This window comes from Trachurus japonicus, chromosome 7 (genome assembly GCF_045865225.1).
Source record: "Trachurus japonicus isolate A0001 chromosome 7, Traja_1.0".
NCBI classification, from domain to species: Eukaryota; Metazoa; Chordata; class Actinopteri; order Carangiformes; family Carangidae; genus Trachurus; species Trachurus japonicus.
The window spans coordinates 12567370-12592696 of NC_140913.1; the positions used below are offsets into that span (position 1 = coordinate 12567370).

Genomic DNA, 25327 nt, shown 5'->3' on the forward strand with positions numbered 1-25327 from the left:
TGTAGACCATGCAGCCCTCAAGGGCATTCTGCACCCACCAAAGAGGACATAAAGACATGGAGAGAAGTAACACGTCATGCGGGGAGTCTGGTGCTGCTGTGTCTCCCTATGGGCTGAGACGGTACATATCCATGTGTATAAATAAGCATCATCATCTTGAGTTTGGGATTTATAGCCTGAGAGCTCAAAGTTTTTTTCCCCCCACTTTGAGGAGGGAATTGGGACACTGTGTGTGTGTGTGTGTGTGTGTGTGTGTGTGTGTGTGTGTATGAGAGAGAGAGAGAGAGAGAGAGAGAGAGAGAGAGAGAGAGAGAGAGAGAGAGAGAGCAGATGGAAACACTAACTCAAGGCAACTCGGTGTGCAGCAGCAGCAGCAGTAGTGTTTCCTTTCATGGATTGGGGGGAGAGAGGAGGAGGGGGTCCCTCTTGTTCGGTGTCGCCTGCATGCAAATGCAGCGGAGTGGGGACTGAACCAGTCTGCGTTAGCGCGCCCATCTCTCACCAGCACTTGACTTTGCGCGGAGCAGAGCTTTTCCTCTGAGCTCGTGGAACCACAGGCGCCACCATTGAGAATTTTCCAGAGCCTCCTCCACCACTGAGGCTCATACAGGTGACAAACAGTGGCCAACTTCACCGCACCGCCCGTGCCGACGCGCTCGCAGTGCGTGTTTGTCCAGCGGCGGTGCGCTGCGTGAGATCCGCCGCTCTTGTTTTGACGTGACATTTCCTCTTGCGCCGCCGCTCGTGCATATGTGACCACATATGACGCATTTGCGCCTATAGCTGTTTCTTTCTTCTTCTTCTTTTTTTTCTTTTTCTCAAACGCCGGTTTTGGATGCGTTTTTTTTTTTTTTTTTTTGGAAGGGAACAAGTTTCCGCGCTGATTGGTGTGCTCGTCATGTCCGCCTGGGTTCACTTGCGCGTTTCTCCGTAGAGTCGCGCAGAGCAGCGCGGGGCATCGGTGCAGAAGTTGTTGGTGGATTGTAAGAATAAGAGTGCGGAGCGCGGCGGAGGAAGAGAAAAGGTAGCGGCGGCTGAATTCATACAGCCAGCATCATCAGCATCTCCGCGTGAGGATCAAAACTGCGGGAGACCGCTGCTGCTGCTGCTCAATCCTCCTCATCCTCACTCCTCTTCATCCTCGCACTTTCCCCCCTCTTTCCTCTCGCCGGTGAATTCCAGCTCCTGAATCCACAGCTGCGTAAACTTGGCCAAATCTGGTGACATTGTAGCCTCCGTGTGTGTGAGTGTGTGTGTATGTGCGTGCGTACATGTGTGAGTGTGTGAGTGTGTAGCATGTGTGTGTGCGCCGAGGCAGCCTGGATGGATATGCGGCTCACCGAGGGAATCTGAAAAAGCAAAGGGGGGATTACTATCGGTCCCTCTCCTATTATAACCTCAAAATGGATGCCGACGACGGGCTGTGGAGACGCCACTGGATTAGCCACTCTTGTCCTGATCTGTTTGACATCTAAGCGTCACGAGTGTTCAAAGTTTGGATAATCTACAAGGCTGAAGGTGTAGGATGCAGTCAGGAGCGAAGACCCTCTCCGCAGGTGGAGGTGCGTCACTCTGCTGCCTGCTGCTCCTCTGGCTCATCTACTCCCATCTGCTCAGAGAGGGTAAGGGCACTTCCACTTATTTATTACTTTGTCAGCAGCACCGCTGTCTCTGTGGGCTTTTTACATGCAGCTGCACATGCGGTGGTCAGATGCTGTGGCCCTGTGGACAAATGCCTATAATGTCCAATAAAACAGGCCCACAGGGACTTGTAACGTGCTGTGCCCATAACTAGGCAATTTATAGTGACCTTGTTGTTCTTTGTGTGATTATATTTTTTGTTGTTGATGATTTGTTGTTTCTATTATGATATCCCTGTGGGAGTCACCTATAGTACACAGAGAATGATGTGATTTAACACTATTATAGTGGACTTCATAATGACCATATTTTCACAATAGTGCTTTTGGATACTTTTTTAAGTGTATACAGTTGATTTTGAATAGTTGCAGATGGTTTCCAAACTAATCTCATCATTTGTTCATATTCTGATGCAGTAATATGAAGCAGGCTCTGTGGGATTATAATTTAGTGTTGATGTAAATGAGCTTCAGGTGAAAAAAACAACACACTTTTCTTGTGCTGATTCCCTGCGCAGACAGAAAAAAGGCCTGACTTCTGCCTTCACAGCTGTATAATTTCACCGAGGTTATGGCTGTATCCATCCACGCCATGCTTTCCTCCTGAATAATACATTGACTGGTGCAATTACACCTTCACCCTGACACAGAATAGAAAGCAAAAGGATGTTTCCCTGCTCTTCATTGGCTGCCGTCCATGACAAAACACTGTGGATTCCAGTGCAGTCGGAGACACAGAGAACAGGCTTAAAGCACTGGAACTTGTTGGGAGATGTTGAACACTAAGTTTGCAGATTAGATCTTTTAATCAAGCATTGGCCAGCAGCATAATTACCGCTGTGGAGGAGGGATAGTGCCTACATCAATGTCTTTGGCAGCTTGCCGGGAACAAAAGTAGACACTGATGTGAAAAATGAACTGCCTGTGCACTGAAATGTGCTCCCTTTGCCTCTAATTTGCAGTGTTTTCTCCCAGAATGCTACTGTCACCAGCCTCTTATTGCCACCCGTGAACTGAACCGTCTTTGCATATTATCTGAGGAGCCACACCAACCACCCTCCCCTCCCCTTCCTCCCTCAGCCATTATTGACTCATTTTCAACTGAAAATGATCTCATTAGCGTATTATTGTACTAAATCACTCAATCAATCTGTTGTGAACTTTGCTACCCCCTGATATTCCTGCAGTAAATAGATTCTCCTGGGTTGGGCCTGATGGTTAAAACCCTGGATACAATTCTGGCTTTGACACCCTGCATGTTGCTCACTCCTCTTCCCAGTGCTGAGCTGAATTTTAAGAATGAAGCGTGTAGTGCTTTTAATCTGTAATTTTAATCTTCAAATCCCTAAAACCCCCCTTTGAAACAGCTGCGTTGGCCACTAACTGCTGCTGTGTATGATGTTTCATCATCATGAGACTCTGTTTTTTGAGCGGTGTGGACTTTACGCCACTTCTCATCACAAGATACCAACTCTTTACTTTCATCTGCATGACCCCCGAGGGGCCCCCGGAAGCGTCGTGGAGTGTGGGTTAACTTGCGGGCAGCAGGGTTGAAGCCTTGTGGTGAGTGGCTGCATCACCTCTATCCACTCCATAGCTCATCTGTCATGGCGGCCAGGACAGGAAATCAAAGCGCAGCAGCCCTGTCCACGCACACCATTGGGCCAGCGCCCGTCACGATGAATGGCCTGTCAGCCGCTCTCAACGTTGCCAGTTTATTCAACAATAAATTTGGAAATGTCTGGATTCTCCTCGCTGGATCACATTCCGGTTCAGTGGTGCAGTCAGAGCAGTGGCAACTTCTCTCTGCTTTGTCAACCACAAACCTTTGGGCTGGTGTGTGACGAGGTGCAGGATAGGGCTGGGTGGATTTTTGCCCACATTTGTAAGGTTGGAGAGGTGAGCGGTCCGTCTGCCTCAGCTCACAGAATTCAAATGACAAAAATGAATTTCAACCTGAAGGGGCAGCATAAAATTTCCTCACATTCCTCCTGAAATAATAAAACGAGGAAACAGCCATCCCCAAAATTTCCTCACCTCTCAGATGCAAAGGTGATGCTCACTGCTGAGGTGTCTCTGCACCTCAAACAGATTGTACAGCGGCCTATGTTATAGCATCTTTTTTAACACTGGAACAAATGAATGTAGGTGTGTGCTGAATGATGATCTGAGCATTTTAGCTCCTTTTAGCTCATTATTTCACAGACTTTTCTTCCACCAGTCTCATGTCAGCCTGCAGAAGGCAGCAACAATACACTGATAAAACCAACAGCCTGCTCCCTGCCCTGCATCACACAGAAGACGTACAAAGTTTGCAACTAGCTGGAGAGTAAAGTTGAACATCTAGCAGCTGAAGAACCAGGTGGCAGGAGCTTATAGGGGAGTAAATATTGGAGCTGCGTTCCTCAGGTAGCCAGAACTCGACCCCAAATTCATGCTAATGCTGCCCTGTGTGTGTTGGATGTAAATGAAGGCATCCAATAAGCATTTCAGATGGATGATTTGGGAGTTTCAAGTTTCTGCTGTTTGTCTTCTCAGGTAGCTATACCTACTATAATAGTCCATGTTAAACCTCACTACCTGATCACCTGTAATAAAACACCTATAAACACACTCACGGACCATTATTACATGACCAAGTCATTGTATGCAGCATCTAAATAGTTTATTAATCATTTACTGACACTTTATAGATGAGCTTATGAACCACTGACATCTCCTGATAATTAGTTAGCAATTGATTTAATATTTGATTTATGCTGAATCCATACAACCATTAAACAAATTATACATGAGCTCATTAATTCAGAGTTAACCATTTTTTACTGTGTTTATTAACCACATAATCAGTGTAGGAAGAATGCTTCATAAATGATTATTATTATTTAATAATGTTTAATTAATGTTTACTAGGTAAGTATTACCAAGAGACTTTTATTTAAAATATGGGAGAATATCATTGATACAACTAGAGAACTGACTCAAATTTAAATGTACAGTTGTGTTTCCTAAACTTAGTTTCATCTGATTACAACACAGAGCAATGCTGCTTTTTACAATGCATGTCATCATAAACACACCACTTGATATGTTTGAAGAATCTGAACACAAACAGCAATGTCCTGAAGCCGAGAGGCAGACACAACAATCCATCCTGCCATCCTGTCATCTCGATCTGCTGCACAAGCTGTCGATGGTAATGACAGCACACGTTTTACGAGACGCATCCACGGGCTCTGTCACTAAATTTTGAGGTGACTCACGTCAACTTCACAATCAGCACAGAGCTTCATTGATAACAGCGCTGTGATGCTTCCTGTCCAAATATAATTTACAGACCAAACAGAGGTTTTTTTTTTTAATCCTTGTAAATTATCCTGGATGCCATCACAGCTGCTTTTTTCCAACAATTCATCTCCCGTGTGTAGACTGGAAGTCTTCATGGGGTGCCAGAGTGATGAATTTAGAAATCTTTGGTGGATATTCTCTTTTAACTCGGGGAGCAGGGGCTATCCATTCAAGCATTAAACCAATCAGAGGAGCAGAGAATTACACTCTTTTTTCAAGTGAAAAGGATGATTTTCATTCCAGTCTTCTTCAAGGCGACATTAAGGATGCAAAGAGAGACCTGCTTTGATTATGACCTTGGCTGTAAATTGTAAGCAAATCATTGCGGCCTTCTTCTATAGGCAGTGGAGCTGTAAAAGTATGAGCATCTTTATGGGACAAAATGAAAAGAATTTTTACAGCTAAATCAATTTGGCAGCACACAAAGCTCATATCTCATAGCCCCCTGAATATGAATTCTTTCTAGCCGTCAGCTTTGACCTCCCTTGTGGTTGAGTGTAGTGCACTGCTCAGTGTATTTCTGCATTGTTATTTTCTCTGCAGAAAGCTCTGGGCTTGAAACTGCTCCATCATTGGTAGAGTGGTGTAAATGATTTGAGTTATGTCGCTTCAGTCTTGTGTCCTGCTCTATTTTCTGCCTGATGCCAAGATCACATTTTCTGCAAGGGCTGTGCTTGAATATTAAACTCACAGTTCACGCAATCGTGCATTACGCTGCCGCACTTATGGTGGGGGCATAATGGTTCGTCTGACGCTCACTATTTTCTCTGTGTTTACATTAAAGTGGGAGGGCATCCTGGAGGGCTATCAGAGTGAAATTTGAAGTGAGTCACCTTAGCTTTACAGCCCTCTCTGCATTACATTCAGCAGAGCTACTGTTTGCTTCTGCAAAGGCATATTGCACATTTACTCTTTATGCCTGAAGCCTGTATTCATCCACAACCCATTTGTCTGAGTATACTGAGTATTGTAATATCTCTGCAGCCTAGATTGTACTGCATCACTGCAACAGTAATCCATCAGAGGCCTCCATCATGTGTACTACACGGGACATGTTTAAGGCTGCCATGGCTTTGTATGTAAGGGGAGTATTTTCTATTTTAACACTGCCCTTGGCAATGTCACACAACGGCAGCATTCAATGTTGGCGAGCGGTAACTGTACAAGAACACACTGAAGTCCTGTAAAGTGACATTAGGAAGCCGTGCAGCACACTCCTGCTTCCCAGTGAGAGAGGAAACAATCTAACGCCGGTGAGTCCGGCTTCCTCCCGAGGGAGCGCCACCCCGCTGCTGCTACGAGAAGTTTCAATTTGTCATTCTCTGTGGGCGGAGTAGTGTGCACACCTGACACGAGAATTAAATTTGGGCAAATAGAGCACATCTCTGGCATCTCAGTTGGTTGGGGGTGTAGTGCTGTTTTTCTCTGTCTCTGCAGACCCACTGGGCGCTTGTGATTGCATAAAAGTCATGCTCAGTGCAGCTTTTTTTTAAAAATCCCCACATACGAACCTGGCACACTTTGAAATGTGAAGAGCTTTTTAGAGCAGAAACCCCAACTAGTGCTGTTGTCGGGGTGTGAGAGTTGGAGCTGCTCCTCAGTACAATGAATGGTGGACTAAGTGTGGGCCAACACTGTGCTTATTTTGCTGCTTGCAGATAAATGAGCTTCATCCTGTAATAGCATAACACAGCCCTCATCTCCAGAAGTCACCACAGCTGCTCCCGCTCTTCCCTCCACCATTGTTCCTGGCTCATTTCTGTTAGCTTCATATTAAATTGCATACTTAGGTTCCATTACAGGTCCTCGACTTCAGCAGAGAGTTGTTGGCTTACATAAATATTGATCGGACTGCTGTAAAGTATTCAAATGGTATATGAAATCCCTTTAAACCAAGCACATTAATATAAAGCACATGTTTCGCACCACTGCTCCGCTGCCCTACTTGCTTAGCGGCGCAGTGGTGTCAGGAAGCGTAGAGCATGGGATCAGTCAAACATCTGCCTCTCTCACCTGGTGTCCTATTACATGCTACCCACTGTGCCATACACGTCAAATGGTGTTAAAGTAATGAGATGCACTTGGCCGTGGCTGCCTTGACTAGCATATGCTCAGTCAAATAAGATTGCTGTTTGATGTCATCCTCAGTTGTTAATAACAGACAGAGCTGTGAGATGTGAATGCTGGGCACAAGGGAAGGCCAGGTCTTAGCATTGCAGTCAGATGACTCACCTATAGAATGAATGTCCTTCAGGAGAGCACTGAAATACTTACATTAATAATTATTAAATTAATCAGGTATTTAATGGATGGAAGAATAATGGTAAATCATTTTCATAATCACTAACTAGTTTCAATAATTTATCAAGGAAGAAATAGTAACAATGGGCTGCAAGAACATTAGTTTATTAGTTGTACAAAAGAAAAATTATAAGGATAATAAAAGAGAAACTATTTTGATAGACAATATCTGTGCAGATACTCCTTCCTGAATATCTCTTGGTTTTGGAGATTTTTAGGTGTTGTTTTAACATAATCACTTCAGGCTTTTGGAAACTCAACAATTTTCCATACAATGAGATCGAAAATTTGCAGCTGACTCAATAATGAAAAGAATTGTGAGTTGCAGCCCCAAGCTCTCATCCCAACTCTCCTGACTTTCCCATGAGGCTTCTAACAGCTACAAGTGTTGCATTCAGGCACAAACCCATCTTAAATTGCTTATTCTGTTGGACACCAGCCGATGAAAACACGAGAAAATGTTACTGCAGTTGTCAGAGTTGCGTCATAGAGAAGCTGTGTCGCGACAGAAATAAAGACGGATGGTTTGACGTGAAATTAGTCACCAGAAGTGGTCGACTGCTGAGTTAGGAGGTGCTCCAGGGGACGTGTCAGTCCCGGAGACAGGAGACAAGAGACAAGAGACAGGAGAGAATTTCCTTGCAGATGATTTTGTGCCGTTGGGTGTTATAATGATGATTGTTCACCAGCAGGCAGCAGATCCACTGGAAAAGTTTTCTTAAATCACTCATACAGTGTGTACGAATTCACAACAAATCTAATTCAGGCACATATGTCCATGTGCTGCTTTTCTTATTTTAAATTTAATAATTTGGAGTTATGGAGTGGACTGATGACTGGTGGGACAAAACAACTGCTGTCCTCATTTGAAGCAATTTTGAGCAAGAATTCTGACCCCACCTCTGGGGTTGCACTTTACTGTGTTTGTGTGTGGGTGACTAAGAAACTTTGAAAGCCCTTGTCCTTAAATGCATTATATACACTCATCCAAACGTATATAGATAATAAAGCAATCATTTCACAGCCCCAATCATGAGGCTGGATGGTTTAAAAGTAAATAAATCTGCACATTCCTGGCTGGATTTAAGATTTGTAGTGGATTTCTTGGTGCTCATTACATTTCAAATTTGATAACTGCAGCCACTACAAATCAGTTTTGACAGATTACCTGCATCATTAATATTTATAGCATCTCAGACAATGTTTTAAATGTTCCATAAAAGATCAGTGGAATTCCTATCTGATGTGATGTATGTTAATACGATTGTCATGCTTTCTAAACTGGCGTTTTGTTGGCAGCTCCATTTTCATCCTGGAGAACAGCACTGCAATAAAAACAGGAATGTACAATGGAACCAAGATAATCACTCAGACTTATTATTGTATGCCAGTGTAGTGATTAGAGTCTGATTGGCTCTCGGGGAAATCTGGTTATATTCCAGAGGGTTTAAGCCAAGCCTTTACAGGACGGTTCTGCTCTGTAGCTGTGTCTTAATGGGAGTGATACCAACACATATTGCCATGTGTTAAGGAATTGCGTACATTTTAGCCTTTTTAGATACAGTAGATATAGTTCGTAACTGTAGTTTGCAAACACACCCTGTGCAATAGAACATTGTACAACCACACTTCTGTCTTAAGTAGCACGCAAGTAATTACAATCTATAAAGAGAGATTGTTTTAATATGGAAATGGATCCTTGTCATAGTTCATTCAGTGCAGCCTGTCATATAATTTTATGGCATACTCCCTGAGGAGAAGCAGGGCCTTTCTCACAGCTCCCTGAGCCTGGTTTAAGTTGTGAGGGAACAGAACAGAGCTGCGTCTCATGTGATTGCTTGTTAAATCTGATAAAGGTGTTTTATCAGTTGGGACTAACTACTGATGTAGTTATCTGCACTTAATTAAAGCGACAAACAAGTGAGAAGATAAGCTAGAATGAACAGAGTGTTTTCCACAGAGCAGTAAATAGCTGGAATATTTTGAGATGTTAACCAAAGGGATGATAATTGGATTGGTGATTTTCTGTATTCGCTGTATGTAGTCAGGGTCAGCCAGTGCGACCTCAGCCACCAGTTAGGCCTGTGACGATAACAAATTTTGCTGCACGATATATTGTCCCACAAATTATTGCTGATAAACGATATTATTGTCAATATTTTTTTGAGAACAAATTAATCACTAATGTAATAATAATATTTCATAATAATGCAAGCAGACCCTTTCAAATGCAATAAACCTTTATTTCTCATGAGCACATTTTTTTTTACCATTGTAATTGGAATGTCAAGAACTTATATAATATCCTAAATAAATAAAACAAACAAAAAATAATAAACAGTGCAGTGCAGCTTCTGTCCAATACCTGAAGCTTCACTTTTTATTCAAACCAACTAATGTGAGACCTTCATTTATCTCCTAAAAAGTAAACCTCTAAAAACCTGCGGATAAGTTACTCAGCTCGTTTTCTCCCCAGGGATGATGACAGAGGTTGACCGGCCCATGAGCTCAGCAGACGGCTGCTGCCTCTGGGAAGCCCCTGTTGCTCCCGCAGTGGCTCTGCAGAAAAACGTTGGAGGAAATCTCCTAACAGGCTTTATCTGGATAAACTGACCACAGACTGGGGATCTAAACTGTGTCTTTCTCACATGAAAAAAAAAAAAAAATTTAAAAAGTGATGTATTAACAGTGCTGCAGCGAAAAATTAAAACAGCTTTTAGCTGCTCAGCTTTACTGCAATCGCTGCCGGTTGCTGCGAAATGCATTCTGGGAAACAAAGACACTGGATGACTGACGAGAGGGTTCACTCCGTTCATTCTGCTAACAAACGTGCCCAGGAGCTGAGACCGATGCACAGAGTGAAGCCTCTTGTCATCCAGCCTGTTTGGAGGCGAGAGATGAAGAAAACAAACACGTGTGCATGCACATGGCAATATATCGAGGCCGGAAAAATTATGGAGTCCATTTTTATTTATCCTGCGATTAATTGATTTATTGATTATCGTCCCAGGCCTACCACCAGTTCTTACTCCTGCAATGACGCACATTGAATCAGGGCAACATTGTGAGAGTGGCTATGGACTGCTGGCAGCCTATTTCATGCAGAGATATTAAGATATTTGTGCCCCTATACTTTGGTGATCTGCAGTGTATTTGATCAAAGAGCTGATATGTAGAGCACAGACTTGCATCTTTGCTCTAAGCTCTGTGTGTGTACGTGTACGTGTACGTGTACACGCAGCCACTTTGCACTTGTATAGTGTTGTGATTCAGTGATAAGGTCACCAGGCTGCCAGTCAGTGCTGAGAGCCAGTCTCTGTGCTCTGTATCGGCTTCCTAAGCCCTCTAGATGTTGTTTCTGACAGGATCCAGTGTCTGGACAGCAATGCACCAGCGTCCTTCACTGGGTGCACTCACCACCACCACCACCGCTGCAGCCGTATGTGCATATCATCATGTGAAATAGAGATGAGGGCTAAGTGTCTTCACACTGCTGAGTGACAGAAGCCCCCTGTCACATGAATTAACTCCTGTATGTATGATGGAGGACTGGCCTTTGCTAAGGGCACTCTACAAAGCACCCCCCCTTTACCCACCCACCCACACACACATACACTAAACAGCTCCCCACTTTGACTCCCCCCCCCTTACTATTCTCCTCCTTCAGGCTTATTGCATGAAGCCCATTCATCTGTTCAGTGTTGAGACATGGCAGGGAGCGCTGATATCTGATGGCACCTCTATCCTCCCAGCACACAGGGAATAGCCTCAGCAAAAAGAGAGAGGAGGGTGGGCTGAGCAGTGATGGTGATGGTGGTTGAGGGGGCAGAGGATGGGCTGATGCTCTGAAATGAAAAGTGCATTGCAGATCTCTGTGGCGGTGATTGTGTTTTATGACTCCCAACACCGGGCTAGGTAATAATTTAATTTAACGCTGTGGAGAAACGGCAAGTCACTAATCCATTAATTGATATGCAGATTTGTCCTCTTTGGTTGGCAAGAGGTAGGTCCTGAGTATGGTTATTTATCTGGGTAGCACCCCCTCCACCCCAACCTGCAACACTGACAGTGGAGATAAAGAAAAGCTCAAGGATTGTTGACATTGTCAACCACCCACATTGAGAGTGGGATAGTAACGGTGTGCTCAAATGGAAAATTTGACTTATTAGTGGTGCTCAAGAAGAGATCAGGATTCCACTAATAATATTGCATACAAATCCTGTTCCAGCTCATCAAGGGTAAATTTCACCTAACAGTGACAAAAGTTACACGGTAAAAATGAATAAGATTAATTCTCCAGAGATTGTAAATGTAGACAGGAAGTTGACATACAGAGGGTCAAAACCACAAAAGTGGCAAAGCAGCACACCCACCCAGAAACACAATGTCTTCACTTTCTGAGATGAGAAGATTATCAACTTCTTAGGGTCTCGGCTCGTTGCCTGGCAACTACTCGGAGCCAGGAAATAATCTTGTCATTTACACACAATTTTTTTGTGGGGGATTAAATGAGATACATGTTAATTGCTAAGCTTTAGAGGTGCTGGTACAACTTTGGGGTCCTCTGAAATTGAAGAGCATTTTCAAGTCAAAATATGTTTAATGAATAGTTATTATTCTTAATCTTGTGAGCGGGAGGGAAAATGAGGGATTTCTACTTTTATATTTTGCTTCAGTTCAAAATTTTACCTTTTGAATCCTGGGTCCAGTTGTAGTTAATTCTCTATCTCAGCTTTTATTTTGCTTATTTGGTTCACATCCTTGGTCATTGTTGTTTCCATCATAGATAATTTGCATAATTGTCCCTAATCAATACCTCAGTGTGTACCTGCATGCTGATGACACAATTGTATATCTCCTTCTTTGATTGTCTTCCAGTCTCCAGTACTGACTCCAACCATCCTGTCATAAAAGGTTTATTTACTCTGAATGAAACTCACTGATTCTTACCAATACTTAAGAACTTGGCTCAACAAAAGACGATCATCCAAGGTTTATAGCCACTTAATATTTGGTCACACTTGTTTCTTTGTGTAGAGTTAAAAGATGTCTTCCTTCCTGTCTGTCCTCAAGGTCCTTTGTTTTCACGCTGCTCCTTCAACACACCAGCTCTTAAACCCTTGGTATCACAATGCTTTACACTTAAACACAAATGTCAAATATTGTACTTGTCATTATTCTCTGCTTGGCACTGTGGGGTGGACCTCACTATAGACCATTTCTATGTTTATAAACATTGATGACGTATGTTGTGGGCGGGGCTTCACTGGTGGCAGAACGTGACAGCTGATCTGGTGTCAACAGTGGAAAGCCGGCATCAAGAGCGATCAAATCAGAGGAAGATGGATCATACAGAGGCCTTTTCTGATTATTTTAATGTTTTGTCAACAGAAAACAGGTTGTGATACCTGAGTAGGCTAAGTTAACGATTAGCAACGGAGTGTGTTGTGTGTTATGGACCGACGTAGGCTACTGCCTAGGGACACAAAACGCTGCGTGGGCGATCATCAACAAGTCCATCAACTACGGTATGACAGCAAACTGTAGCCTACTTGTATGGCTGTATATTACAGTTTATTTAACGGATCCATGTCTGTTATTTCTGTATTAGTCAGACCGTTGTTAGGCTATATATCACAGACCGTTGCTAGGGACACCGCTCATGACCCGATGTGTGTAAAAATGAATGAATGAATGTCAAAATAGAGGGTGAACATGTACACGTGTTAACGTTTACCCTGAATGAAACAGTAAATGTTTAATAAAAATCCCTAAACGATGCACGCAATATCTACATATTCTTCTCCACTACACAGTTACAGCTCGGCTCTACTCGACTCGGTTTAGGTCCTAGTTTAAATCACAGCTGAGTTCTTTATAGTTCCTCCTTAGCAGTCGTTGTATCACCCCAATTTCCACCGGGTCCGTCAGTGCGGCGGTCATCGCTCCCTCTCTAATCAGCATTTCACCGGTCTCGCCGCGGCACGACTCTCTTTTTTCTCTCCTTTCGTCAGCTCCAAACTCACTGTTCTGCACCGCAATTACGAAAATTAAATAAAATTCACCCTCTAATGTGGGCTCATCATCACAGCTTAGGGTCGTGCTGCAGCCAAGCAGCTGCGCTGCTTTTTAAAGTTGAGCTGTATATCAGGACCATAATACATCCATGGTCAGGACGTGTATTTGTTGCTTACTTCCGGTATTTTTCTGCCACCAGTACGTCACTGTGACGTCGACGCCGAAGTGGTCTATAGTAATAAAGAAACACTCGTCACACGTTATTACACTTTGACTCTATGATGTTTCTAGAATAAAGGTTGTGGGGTCACTATGGTCAGTGAAATCCTCCCTTGCAATATTTCCAACGTGTAGCTCTGAAACTTTGCAGAGTCGTGTAGAAACTCTAAGGTCCAAACACCTGCTGATGTAATTTTATGAGTCATTTGTGTTGATCAACAGTCCTTTCAACCTTTGCCATTATTACAGTCATTTCATGCTATAGACCAGTTAGCGTCTCCTTTAATGAACCTTCCAGGGTGTTGGGAAGCGACTATAGGCAGCAGTATAAAGGAGTGATGGTTGCTGAATGCCAGGAATTGACCTTAAAGGAACTGCAGCACAGACTCTCTCTAATCTACCTTCACTGAGCTGATTTTATTTCAGTGTCGACCTGAATGGCTTTCACTGGCAGCTTTCCATTCAATAAAGAGAAGGAAGAAGAAACCATGTTACTTTTTCCAGATCATTACAAAGGTGAAAGAAGTTTCTTCAACTTTCTCTGAGCTTTACTGTTCAGCCTCGAGCTGACACATTAATATTCTGTTAATTTTGTATCACACTTAATTAGAAATGCATCTCAGGCTGAATCAGATTTGGCATATTCACACATACTAATAGTGTTTAGCTGGTTATTGATTAGTTTTGTCATTTTAAACAACAGCAAAACTCCCTCTGATCTTAAATCACAAGTTTATCATCTACATATAGCGAGACATTTGTTTTTCTAAATGTGCTTTTGAAAAGAGTGGAGGTGCCCTCAAGCAGTATACTGTGACTAAAGCTTGTTTATCCATACAAAATAAGACTATTAACAGTCAATAACTGCCTCTGACACATCAGAGAGGCCCAAATAAAAGACAATTAAATGTTCCCTCAGGTTTCCAAATAACTTCCCCAAACAAAACTGCTACCTTGACATTAAATGTTGAGTGTAATTGTCAGCTACAAAGGGCCATGCTGAGGGTGAATTTGATAAATCCCAAAACTGAAAAACATCATCACTACTGCTCTTCTTTTTGCTTTCCCTGTTGAAGAGATTTCAGTGGGACTCATCAGAAATGATCAACAGAGCCATGTATGAGCTGTAGTTGCAATTCTGGGCACAAAGCTATCCATTTCAACATGGGAGCATGATTGAAGGTTTGAAGCCTGAGCAGCTCTTACTGCCGGGAATTCAACTCCTGCTTGAGGGGGAATCTCAAAACTGTCAAATGAAAGTTTATCAAATGAACACGATTCGAATTAGAATCATTTCATCGTGTAATTTGCCAAATAAAAAGTTGAGTAAAAAGTTTAGAAAAGGTCCCTTGACATGAGAAAATCTGGATAATGAAAAACATTTAATCATAGATGTTTTTATTTTATTTTATTTTATTTTATCAATTTAACCCCTTTCCACCTCCCACTAGTTCATTTTTTGCTAAAACACCCACATGTATTGTAGATTTCTCCTCTCTCAATTATTTTAGAGATCACATGCTGGCAAACTTTACACTAAGAAACCTGGTTAACCACAGGTTCCTGACTTAGGAATTATCCATCAATTTGTAATGCCTGAAGAAGTAATTCTCTGTGCATGGATAACATGAAAGAAGAATAGCGCATGCACGCACGCACACACACACACACACACACACACACACGCACACACACACACACACACACACACACTCACACACACTCATACTCAGGTGAGATTTTGAAAGCAAGGTAATCATTTTAAGACATTCTGTCCATTTGCCATCTCAGTAGAGCTTCACTTGGCTTGAAAATTACTCTTTTGTAGGAACATGGTGCCCGGCAGCCACTGCCATGTCAACCAAGTCCCACATTATTTCAACCAGTAGTTTCATTAATAATTCATTAGTTAAATGAAAGAAATTTAAAAACTGAACTATTGATGCCTTAAAATGTGTTGCCCCTGGGGGCAAATAAAAAATGTTTTGATCACAGGACGTAGTGTTCTCAAACACAATGTTAGGGTGTTAATCAAGAGATGGAAGTGTTGGGTGGCTTTGAATACATATTCTCCTCCAATTAACCTGTGACACAAAAGCTGAAGAAGTATCAACCAAATGAATGAATTTAAAGTAACAACATTGAAATGTAACAAAAACTTATTCTTCCTTACATCAGTAGACAAGAATACAGTAGCAGCATGTTAATGTTTTGTCATAACCACAAGTGTCATGTTATTAATGCCATGTCAGTCCTTTTGATAGATGTTCAGAGATTTCAATCAAAACCACAAATGTGGCGCTAAAGGAAAAGTGACAACAAACTATCGTCTGAGTGAACACAGCACTCAAGTCCTTTATACTAACCACAACAGAGATAGCAGATATCAGCTTCTTGTCGAGATTAAGGGACCAGAATCGGTGAAGGTGACATGACACTGCATGTCAGAAAGAAATAAGAAATAAACAGTGGTCTTCCTCTGTTAACACTCCTGTTCTCAAACCATCTGCTCTGTCCTCTTCCTGACGACTTTAGATTGTACTATTACAACTTCAGCTGGTTTCTGACAGACAAAAGTCTTTATTCGGGTCTTTTTCAGTTACTTTACTGTATTCATTTGAGAAAACCACCAGTGCTGTTGTTTTCATAAAGTTATGGGCTGATTTCTATGAAATTTGTTTAATGTATTCATGTTCCCATGCAGTCAGAGAAACGGCTTTGATTTTTTCCCTAAAGCTCTAAGAAAAGTAAAGCAGGCAGAATGCTGTTCCTTTCCTTTTAGCACTTTCCTATCTTGGAGCTTAGAAAATGTGGGCTTGTTAACTAGCAGTTATGACTAACCAAATAGAAAATGTCCTTTTAACAGATTCTTGGAGGAAACTTTTGTTTTCCACAGGATCACTTATAAAGCACTTTTATCACAGGAGCAACCAGCCGTGCTGTATTAAAACTGAAGCTCTCTGCTCCCTTGCTGCTTTTAAAACATCGGAATCATTTTCTAATTTTTCAGTTTGAGACTTTAAATGAAAATAATCGACTGCTCTCTGCCTGTTGTTTGTACCTTCAAACACCAGTTGCTCCTCTGTGCAGCGTTCATTACAGTGTCATTATGCTAATGTGATGTACTTTGTTCTCCTGTGTTTGGCAGGCCAGTTGGCGGTGGGAACGTGTGAGATAGTGATGCTCAATAGAGACAGCAGTGTTCCCAGACGGACCATCGCCAGGCAGACGGCTCGTTGTGCCTGCCGAAGAGGCCAGATCGCTGGGACCACGAGGGCGAGGCCAGCCTGCGTAGACGGTGAGTTCAATGACCTCTCCAGCTCAGGGGGGAGCAGATTTTACAGACTTAACTCAGAAAGAGGCCGAACAACAGGTCAAATGGTGAGAGAGGCAAGAAAGAAAAATATCTACTGCTCCACGCAGTGATCACAAGTAAAAAGACAACAGGGTGTTGCCATAGCAACTCTCTGTGGATAACTGAATGATAAATTAAATTATGCCTAGGAGCATTCGAAACTGTTTAATTTTACTACATTTTAATTAACTGGAAGTTTGTTTGTCGAAAGTGTAACCGTTACTAATCCCATCATCCCACCTCTGTCTGACCTGTACTAACAATGTATTTATTACTAAATGAACAACAGCTCTGTGTTCACAACCCTCTATTATTTCTCCTTATGGAGTCCATTACATGAGTTTCTTTATTAGAGCATCATACTTCCACAAACTATAGTAATTCCCCAAGTGAAGATTGAATAAATACCTGAGTCACGGCTTCATTTAGCATAGGGCTAAATATTACAATGAACTAGTTATATTCCAAATGTTCATTTTAGTTAAAGCGATCAAAATGTGGTTTATTACCAAGTAGATTTTCACCAAGGAGGACAACAGAACAACAAAATTACATTACTTTTCCCACAGCAAGCTTTGTGGTAATGAGCTTCGAAAACACTGAAAACAAAGAAAGAAGTCATTAACCTAACGGCTGGTTAGCGTGCTGCACTGCAGAGATTTCTTATAAAGCTACATGAAAACAATCAAGCTAGCAGAGTCACTAATGTGGCGTGCGTAACAAATTACTCATGACCAACATTATCACATAAAACTTTAGCAGGGGTAATTAAAAGCTCCTTTCTATACAAATAGACCTCAACCTACCACAGGGACGGCAGGATGCTGCAGATGGATTTTGGACAAACCCCTCATGGCTGCACACGGAGCAAATGTTCATCTACATGTTCAAAAACCTAAATAAAAAGATTGAAGTATTGAATATAAGTTCCCACTCATGCTACACAGAAGAGGCCTAATAATATCCGATACAAAACAATAGAAACCAGCAGTGGCTAAAAATACATGCGCTGAACAGTGATAATAATGTGAAGCTTCTACAGAGCACGCTCACCTTTTTTCTGCCTGATGTTTCGACATAACAGGAGCATCATGAAAAATCATTACAGGAAAAGCATAGGTGTAACTATTAACATCAACAATGTCTCTGTTTCATATCCCATTCCAGTGAGCTCAGGACCCCACAGCTGGTACTGTAGTGGGGGAGTGGGACTGTAGCTAGTTACTGTAGTGGTTCATGGTCATTGATGATGTTGTGACAGACTGACACAATTGACATCATGATAAGATTCAGGAACCAAAAAACAACAGAGAGTGGATTTACTGCTGCATGCACAGTGGAGGAATTAGTCACAGACGAGAGCAACATCGGCATTGCAGAGGTTGTTTGACTATAAAAGAGTAGATCTACAACAACCAGCAGATCTACAAGAAACCAGCAACATCATAAAGTTATCAGAAAACAGTCTCAGAAAGAATTGAAATGAATGAAAATCTGCTATTCTCAACAACAACAGTCCTGAATCGGTTTCCTCATTTCTCCATTAAAAGCGACTGCTGTTGCGATCGACCTTTTTCATTCCTTTCAGGTTGTTTATGTCCTAACTAACTATGTGACTTGACTTGACTCAGTATTAGGGCCAGAAAAAAGTCACAGTATTTAAAGATTAAATTGTAATCTTACAAAATAAAGTAAGAATATTTCTGGAAAAATGTTGTAATATTACAATAATCAAATGTTTCATGAGAAAAACTGTTTGTGGCACAATCTTTTCCATATAATTTCCTTAATATCATAATTCTGCTGCTGCTGCTGATTAGTCAAAAGATGAAGATGATAAAGTCGAGCTGCACAAGAAGCTCTACATTCCTCACTTCTGATATTTCCCCTTCAAAACAATACCAAATCCAAAAGTACAAAATATATTCTCACTATATTATGGCATTATTCTCAATTTTTTAGATTTAATTTCCCCTCAGTTTGGTCCTGATACTCTGTCATGGCATGTAGGCTCCTCTGGGCAGCTGCTGTGACATCATCATATCACTCGGTGCCTCTTGTAGTTCACATTGTGTTGAATTTTCCCTCGGTCCAGTGTTCCTGAATACACTCCAGCTGAGTCAAAATCACTTGTAATGGAGAATGTGCAGCGTTCATCCACTTTGCAGATAAGATTTTATACTTTAGAGCTCTGTCTCTCTGTCTCTCTCTCTCTCTCTCTTCCTGTGTTATTGGGCAGAATCTGGAGAAGGGAGGGTGATAAGACAGATGAGAGGAATGGGAAGGTGGTCACACTCAATCTGTGATGCTGATTGGATCTCACAATATCACAATCACATGCATCAGATGCACCATTAGTTCCATCACGCAATGACTCATGTTGGTCTTAATCTAATAGCCCTGACATACGACCGCAGTCCCACAGCCCACAGTGTCACGCTTCCCACACACACTTTCAACCACCTCTCCTTCTCTGTGGACGCCTCTCTGAGACACTCAACAGATGCTAATTAACTTACAGAGAACTATGATTACAGCAGCAGGAAATTGATTATTACTGGCTCCCCGCCGCACCACACCCTACACTCCATTAATACCCAGTGCATTAAAGATGGAACCTGTTGCTCGCGGGCTCGTTTAAAGGCTTTCTGCCGACAGCTGAGAAGGCATCCATCATCACATGGCTTTAAAGTGGAATTTCTGCATATTGCATGAGAATGCGTTGGGTCCAACGCTGGCACTGTTCAGATATCCTCCCTGACCTTTACTTCAGAATATGTTCAGTTATGTTTGCCTTGATGTGAAATCCCATAAATGCCCCCGTGTCCTTCTGAGAACGTAAACCAATTTACTGACTTATAAACATGTTTATCCATTTGTATCCATCACTGAGGCTTTGCAATAGTCTGGTTTTATTTTTCAGTGGCCTGTTATTAATGCAGCAAGGGCTCACTGTCCTCTGGGTCAATTTAATATAACTCTTTCACAGCAGCAGCGGCAGAGGATCGCTGCCTTTTTCAGATGTGTGGTGATAAAATAGTGACCTTTAATGAAAGTGGAGCCATCTCTGAGTGAGTAAGCAGAGGCCAAGAGCTTTGTCCTTATTGTGCATTTAGAGCTGTAATCTGATTAATCCTCACTTTAGAAACATACAGTACGTGTAGACACCAAACCTGGCACTCCTTTTCGTCTTAATTCTAACTTGATAATAATTCTTCTTTTTTTGTGTTCATCAATCAAAAGCATGTCATGCAATATTATCTGCCAGGACAAAAATGCAGGATTTCTGTCTCCTCTGGTGTTGATGTTGTACACCACACTCCAAAAGTACAAAGCAATGTTCATCCACTCAGATGTGAGAAATGCCCCCCTCTTAGGATGCATAAAAGCATGAATCAACTCTCTGTGGTGCCTGACAGCCAGAGACAGTTGAAATCTAGATATTACAAATAATACGTATCATTCTTGTTGTACAGAATTTAATTTAAGTTAAATATACATTTTGTTTGCATATATTTGCCAAGAGACTTTTTTAAAACCATATATAATGGCAGTATCCCTGGTTCACTTCCAGCAGAACGTCTTATTTGCATGTCGAGGGCCACTTTCACTCCCTGTGTTTTCTGGCTCTTGTATTGTCTAATTAAATGAAATGAAAGAAAATATGACGAGAGAGACTCAGTGGGGCAACTCCAGTATGTGTCAGAGCTGTGAAGAAGGCGGGAGTTGCCCAGAGAAAGTAAAACTAATCTTGAACAGTAATGCTGTTAGACGAACACTTATTACATTTCTGGTAATTTAATCAATGTAATATATATTTTATTTAAGTTGTGAATCACAGCTGAAATAATGGCAGACACAATATAGACTTCAAAGTCTCCACAGTCTGTCTTTCTTTGCAGTGGAGCAAACGCTAAATGGGACCCAGCTACAGAGACACTACAACCACGCACGACTACAAAACTTAATAAAAGTTTTGCAGAATCAAATAAACAAAAGCCTATTTCCAGCGTGGGCAGAGACGACTAGTGCAGAGATTAGGCGTCTAAACTCATAATAACTAAATGACTCTGCAGAGCTGATTGGAACAAAGTCCATCTGATGAGTTGTATCTGAGACTGACGAGCCAGAATCTGGAACAACGTTACCTTAAGAGGTGTAATTGATGAGAGTGACATAACCTGTTTGCCCTCAGTCCTACTCAGCAGGAACCCAGTCCACCAGCTCCAGAGCCAGCACCACGGACAGCGGTCGAGACTGATTTACTGAGTGAATTCATTTTCTTGGAACAACTTCAGATGTGCCCCAGTTTCATACTCTAAACTCCCACATAATTTCAACTGGATTTAAGCATGGACTGTTCACTTAAGAGAAGTGACACAGTTAAATATTCCCCAAAATGCCTCTACTCAGAGTAAATCACTGGATTCTTTAGGGTAGAATTGACCTTTGTGCCACAATGAAAGTACAAACATTAAACCACAATAAAATAGTGGATGATTTATTTCTTAACAGCTTAAGGAACATTTCCACATTTCACAAGTACATGTTATTTCTGCTTGGATCCCCATTAACTAATGTCAAGCTTGATGATTGCTTATAGTGCATGTTCGTATAGTGAGATCTGTTCTGCCTTTGATAAACACTTCACAGTGGCTGGTCATATTTTTGAGGATGAGGATAGTGCATCCCATGCTTCTAACAATTACAATCTTTCTATTATGACTGTGTAGTTGCTTTACGTAAAACATCTGCCTCTCAGTTTACTCTTGATCCCATCTCTCTCAGTCTAGTTATCATGGCTCCTCAGGCCATTCATCCCAAGTCATCTCCTGGTGAGGAGCATTTGAATCATTATTTCCTTTGTCCCACTGCCCCAAGCAAATAACTATTTTTTAACCTTTCTGTTTATTGGAAAACTCCTCATGTCGTCTCCTTGTACAAGGAGGGAGAAAAGAGCGGGTCAAATACTGTAGACAAATATTTAAATTATCCTGTTAAGATTAAGTTGTAGTGTCACTTGCAAATTCTTGACACAAGGTTCAGTTCTTGGGCCCACTTTCCTTTTACGGTTTACCTTCCATTTACAATTGTATGCAGATGATATGGTAATTTTTTGTGTCACTGAGTCTGATATCAAACAGACAAACTTGTAAAGATATTATATCAAGACCATTTTTTGTACAGAAATAAAACTAACTTTATTTTCCTAGGCTCCATCGGAAAAGAATGAATAAAGCAGTTTTTCTCTCTGGTATAAATTCTGCTGATGTGATTTATGGGCAGGCCTCTGCTTACACTCTTACACCCTTGGATTCTATTTATAATTCTGCCCTTAGGTTTATTACTGGTGATTTTTATAGTGCTCATCATTGCATCCTGTATGAAAAGGTTGGGTGACCTTGTCCGCCTGATGGACATGATAAGCATATGTTTCTGTTCATCTCCAAAGTTCAAATTAGAGAGTTGTCGTCTTATATCACTTCTATGCTGGATTGGTGCTCTGGACCATGTCAAACTTGCTCTAATGACTAGTTCCTCATGTGCGTACTAATTTATATGCTCTGACCTAATCATGACCTCCATGATCAGTTTAGATCTATGATCACAACCATTCCTCTTCTGTTTGTACCTGTTTTTCATCAATTTGTCATTTCCATCTCTATAGTTATATATAGTTGTTTAATGTATTGCTTTCTTATATAGTACATTATTTAGATTTTGTTAGAAAGTCATTTGTATCTGCTACTTGACATTATTTTAAATAATGGCCACCTCTCAATGATTAATTCATGATTATTTAATAACTGAAAAACACTTTGCTATACATATTAATATGTAGTGTGTATTTGATAGTATTGATAATTAGCATTTATTTTAATCTCAGCTGCCACAACTGTTTGACCTGAATTCCGAGCGAACTGAGTGGGCAGTAATAGATCTGCCTCCTCATATGTCTGCTTGTCCATCTGTCTCATGCAACATCTTAGGTGCAACTGACTGGATTTTAATGAAACCCAGAGAAATGACACACCACGAGCACAGTGCTCAAGCTTTTCCACTGCCAGTTAAAATGATTGACATGTTGTTGGTGGTGGCGGGCTTACAAATCAGAACTGAAAGTTTAATAAACATCCTCTCCTACCCTGCAGGTTTGACTGATGTGGAAGTTGGTTCACACACACACACACACACCCACACGCACGGTGACTTAAAAAAACATACTTTATGGACCATTGGTTTATTTGATATTACATTTTCCACCATTTTGAGTCTGTCATAGGAGCATGAAATAGAAGGGAATGTACATCATCAGCTTTGTTCTCTGTGAACTTAGGTGAGCTGTGGCCACTTCTCACACCGTGCCTTGATCAAGTACGATACTCTGTTTGATGTTTGACCATGTTTGCAGTTGACCTTTCAGAGTGTGGCCACGCACCATACAGTGTGTTAAAGTTCATGTCCAGACGTGTTCTGCTATGATCAATATTTTAAAATAGAGGATGGAGCTGGGCTGTAAGAACATCTCCTCTTACCTCCTGGTTGTGAAACCTGAGTCGGGCCTGGAGCCCCACCCACCGCCTTTCACCTGGCACCAGGTGCTGCAGGTGAAAGAGCAGAGCATCAACACTGACCCAGACTCAGATGAGGAGCCTGTTAAGACAGAACCAGAGACTAGTAAAGAGGTCAGAGCAGGTAGCACAGTTAGCATCTTTCAGGAGAGTTGGCACAGTTAGCAACTTTTCAGAGCAGTTAGTGAAGTTAGCTTTTTTTCCTTCAAAAATTCTGAGCATAATCAGCATAATTTGTTCATGTTTGTTAATAATTGGCAGTGTCTGTTTGTGTTCAAAAGGTACCTCTTTCTCTACTGATAAGGTTTCAGATTTATTAGCCCCACCCCCTGTCCCAACAAGTTGAGGATTGATAGATTTGTGAAAAATCCTGTGTGTTGTTGGGTCACAGTGAGAATATTTGTGTTTTGCTCATGATATTCTTTGTGTCATGTAAAAAAACAAAACATCATAATGGTAGTTGAATTTAAACACTTCATCAGAAGGTTTCTTAAACAGTGAAGAAACTCATCTGTATGATTTTTAATCACCATCACAAGCTCATCGATTCCAGCCTCTCTGCTGTTTCCTGTATTGAAAAAAAACTAAAATCCCAGTCTTACCTCTGATGTAGCCTCTGGGACATTTTCAAATTTCACAGCTGTCTGCAACTAGTGGCTTAAAGGAGACAATTGGACAAATATTTTCATCTCCCTTGCCAGTCTGCCAGTATTCACACTTCCATAATGACACGCCAACAAGCTTACCTAAGCCCCCAGTGCATAGTTTGTTATATCTGAGTTACCTAAAAATGTTTATGGTCTGATTGGCCTCGATGGCAGCTACTGCATCCTCCGTGCTTTCCCTATTTGTTATAACTCACTGAACAATTTCTCAGCATGCGACAAATGCAGTGTGGTTTTCTTCTTTCCACCGACTGACTTCTTTTGTTTGTCTTCTTCAGGACATATTTCAAGCTTCCTGCCCTCTTTTTTGGTGCTGCTGTGTGTCACTGTTGTGAGGGTTTAGTCTGCACACTGTACACAGGAGGATTATGTGCTTTCCCTTGCTTGTCTCCCTGCTCTCACTGTAATCTGCTCCCCGGCTCCCTCCCTTTCCCTTCCCTCAGCTTGGCCCATTGTTGCCATGCCACCACATCACACTGTAATCGTATGAGGCTTGATGGCCACCATGATAAGGGTCTGCAGGCTGCAGGGACACTGTTTATTTGCTCGCTGCAAGCTTCTGCTTTAACACCCATCAAAATGATTATTGACACTAAATGAGCAAAAATAACGAGCTCAAATAAAAAGGGAAGGTTTTTGTCAGATTTACATTGCAGACGCACAATTGAGAAGATTTGTTGTATTCTGTTTATTTCAACTGCTGAGAGAGAGGCCTATATTTAAAACAGGCTTATGTTGGAGACAAGCTGTAAGACGCCTCCCTTTTTCTGATCTGCTCCTGTTTTGCTGTTGATGCTGTTTGTTGTTCATGCAGACTCATCATTTCCTCTGTGTTTACCTGTTGTCCTGATAGATTCAGAATAATGCACATGTTCCATCTGTGCAACAACTGGGTCATCCAGTCACCAACAGAAACATCGTTTTCATTCACAAAGCCTCCAATAGTTTACCCCCCCCCCACCACCACCACCACCACCACCACCACCACAACCAATGTCACTGCATCTCAACACTTCCTGCTTGGATGTTTCACAATAAAAGATCCTCACAGGATTTTGAAAAAGCAAAGAGTCAAGTTTTGTTTACAATGGCTCAACAGTTATTAAATAAAGACGTAAAAAGCCAGTGGATATAATTACCTCAGCCATTATGTGAATACTGACTTTTAATTGAGACTTTATGGTATCAAATGGACCCCAAGCCCCAAAA

General features: G+C 41.7%; 1 protein-coding gene across 4 annotated transcripts in view; it reads left to right on the top strand.

Moving 5' to 3' along the window:
* The first annotated feature begins 414 nt into the window (after positions 1–414).
* The window catches only part of tafa5l (TAFA chemokine like family member 5, like), a 49090-nt gene continuing 24177 nt past the window's right edge, over positions 415–25327 (top strand). For 2 of the 4 annotated variants that reach the window (XR_015036140.1, XR_015036141.1), the window contains exons 1-2: positions 415–1622; positions 16675–16824. Coding sequence is in view for 2 of the 4 variants with exons in the window: in XM_085781262.1 (XP_085637388.1) it covers positions 1526–1622; positions 16675–16824 (247 nt within the window). In the remaining 2 variants the exon portion in view is untranslated. The remainder of the gene's footprint in view (positions 1623–16674; positions 16825–25327) is intronic. The other 2 variants (XM_085781262.1, XM_085781261.1) reach the window with 2 other exon arrangements.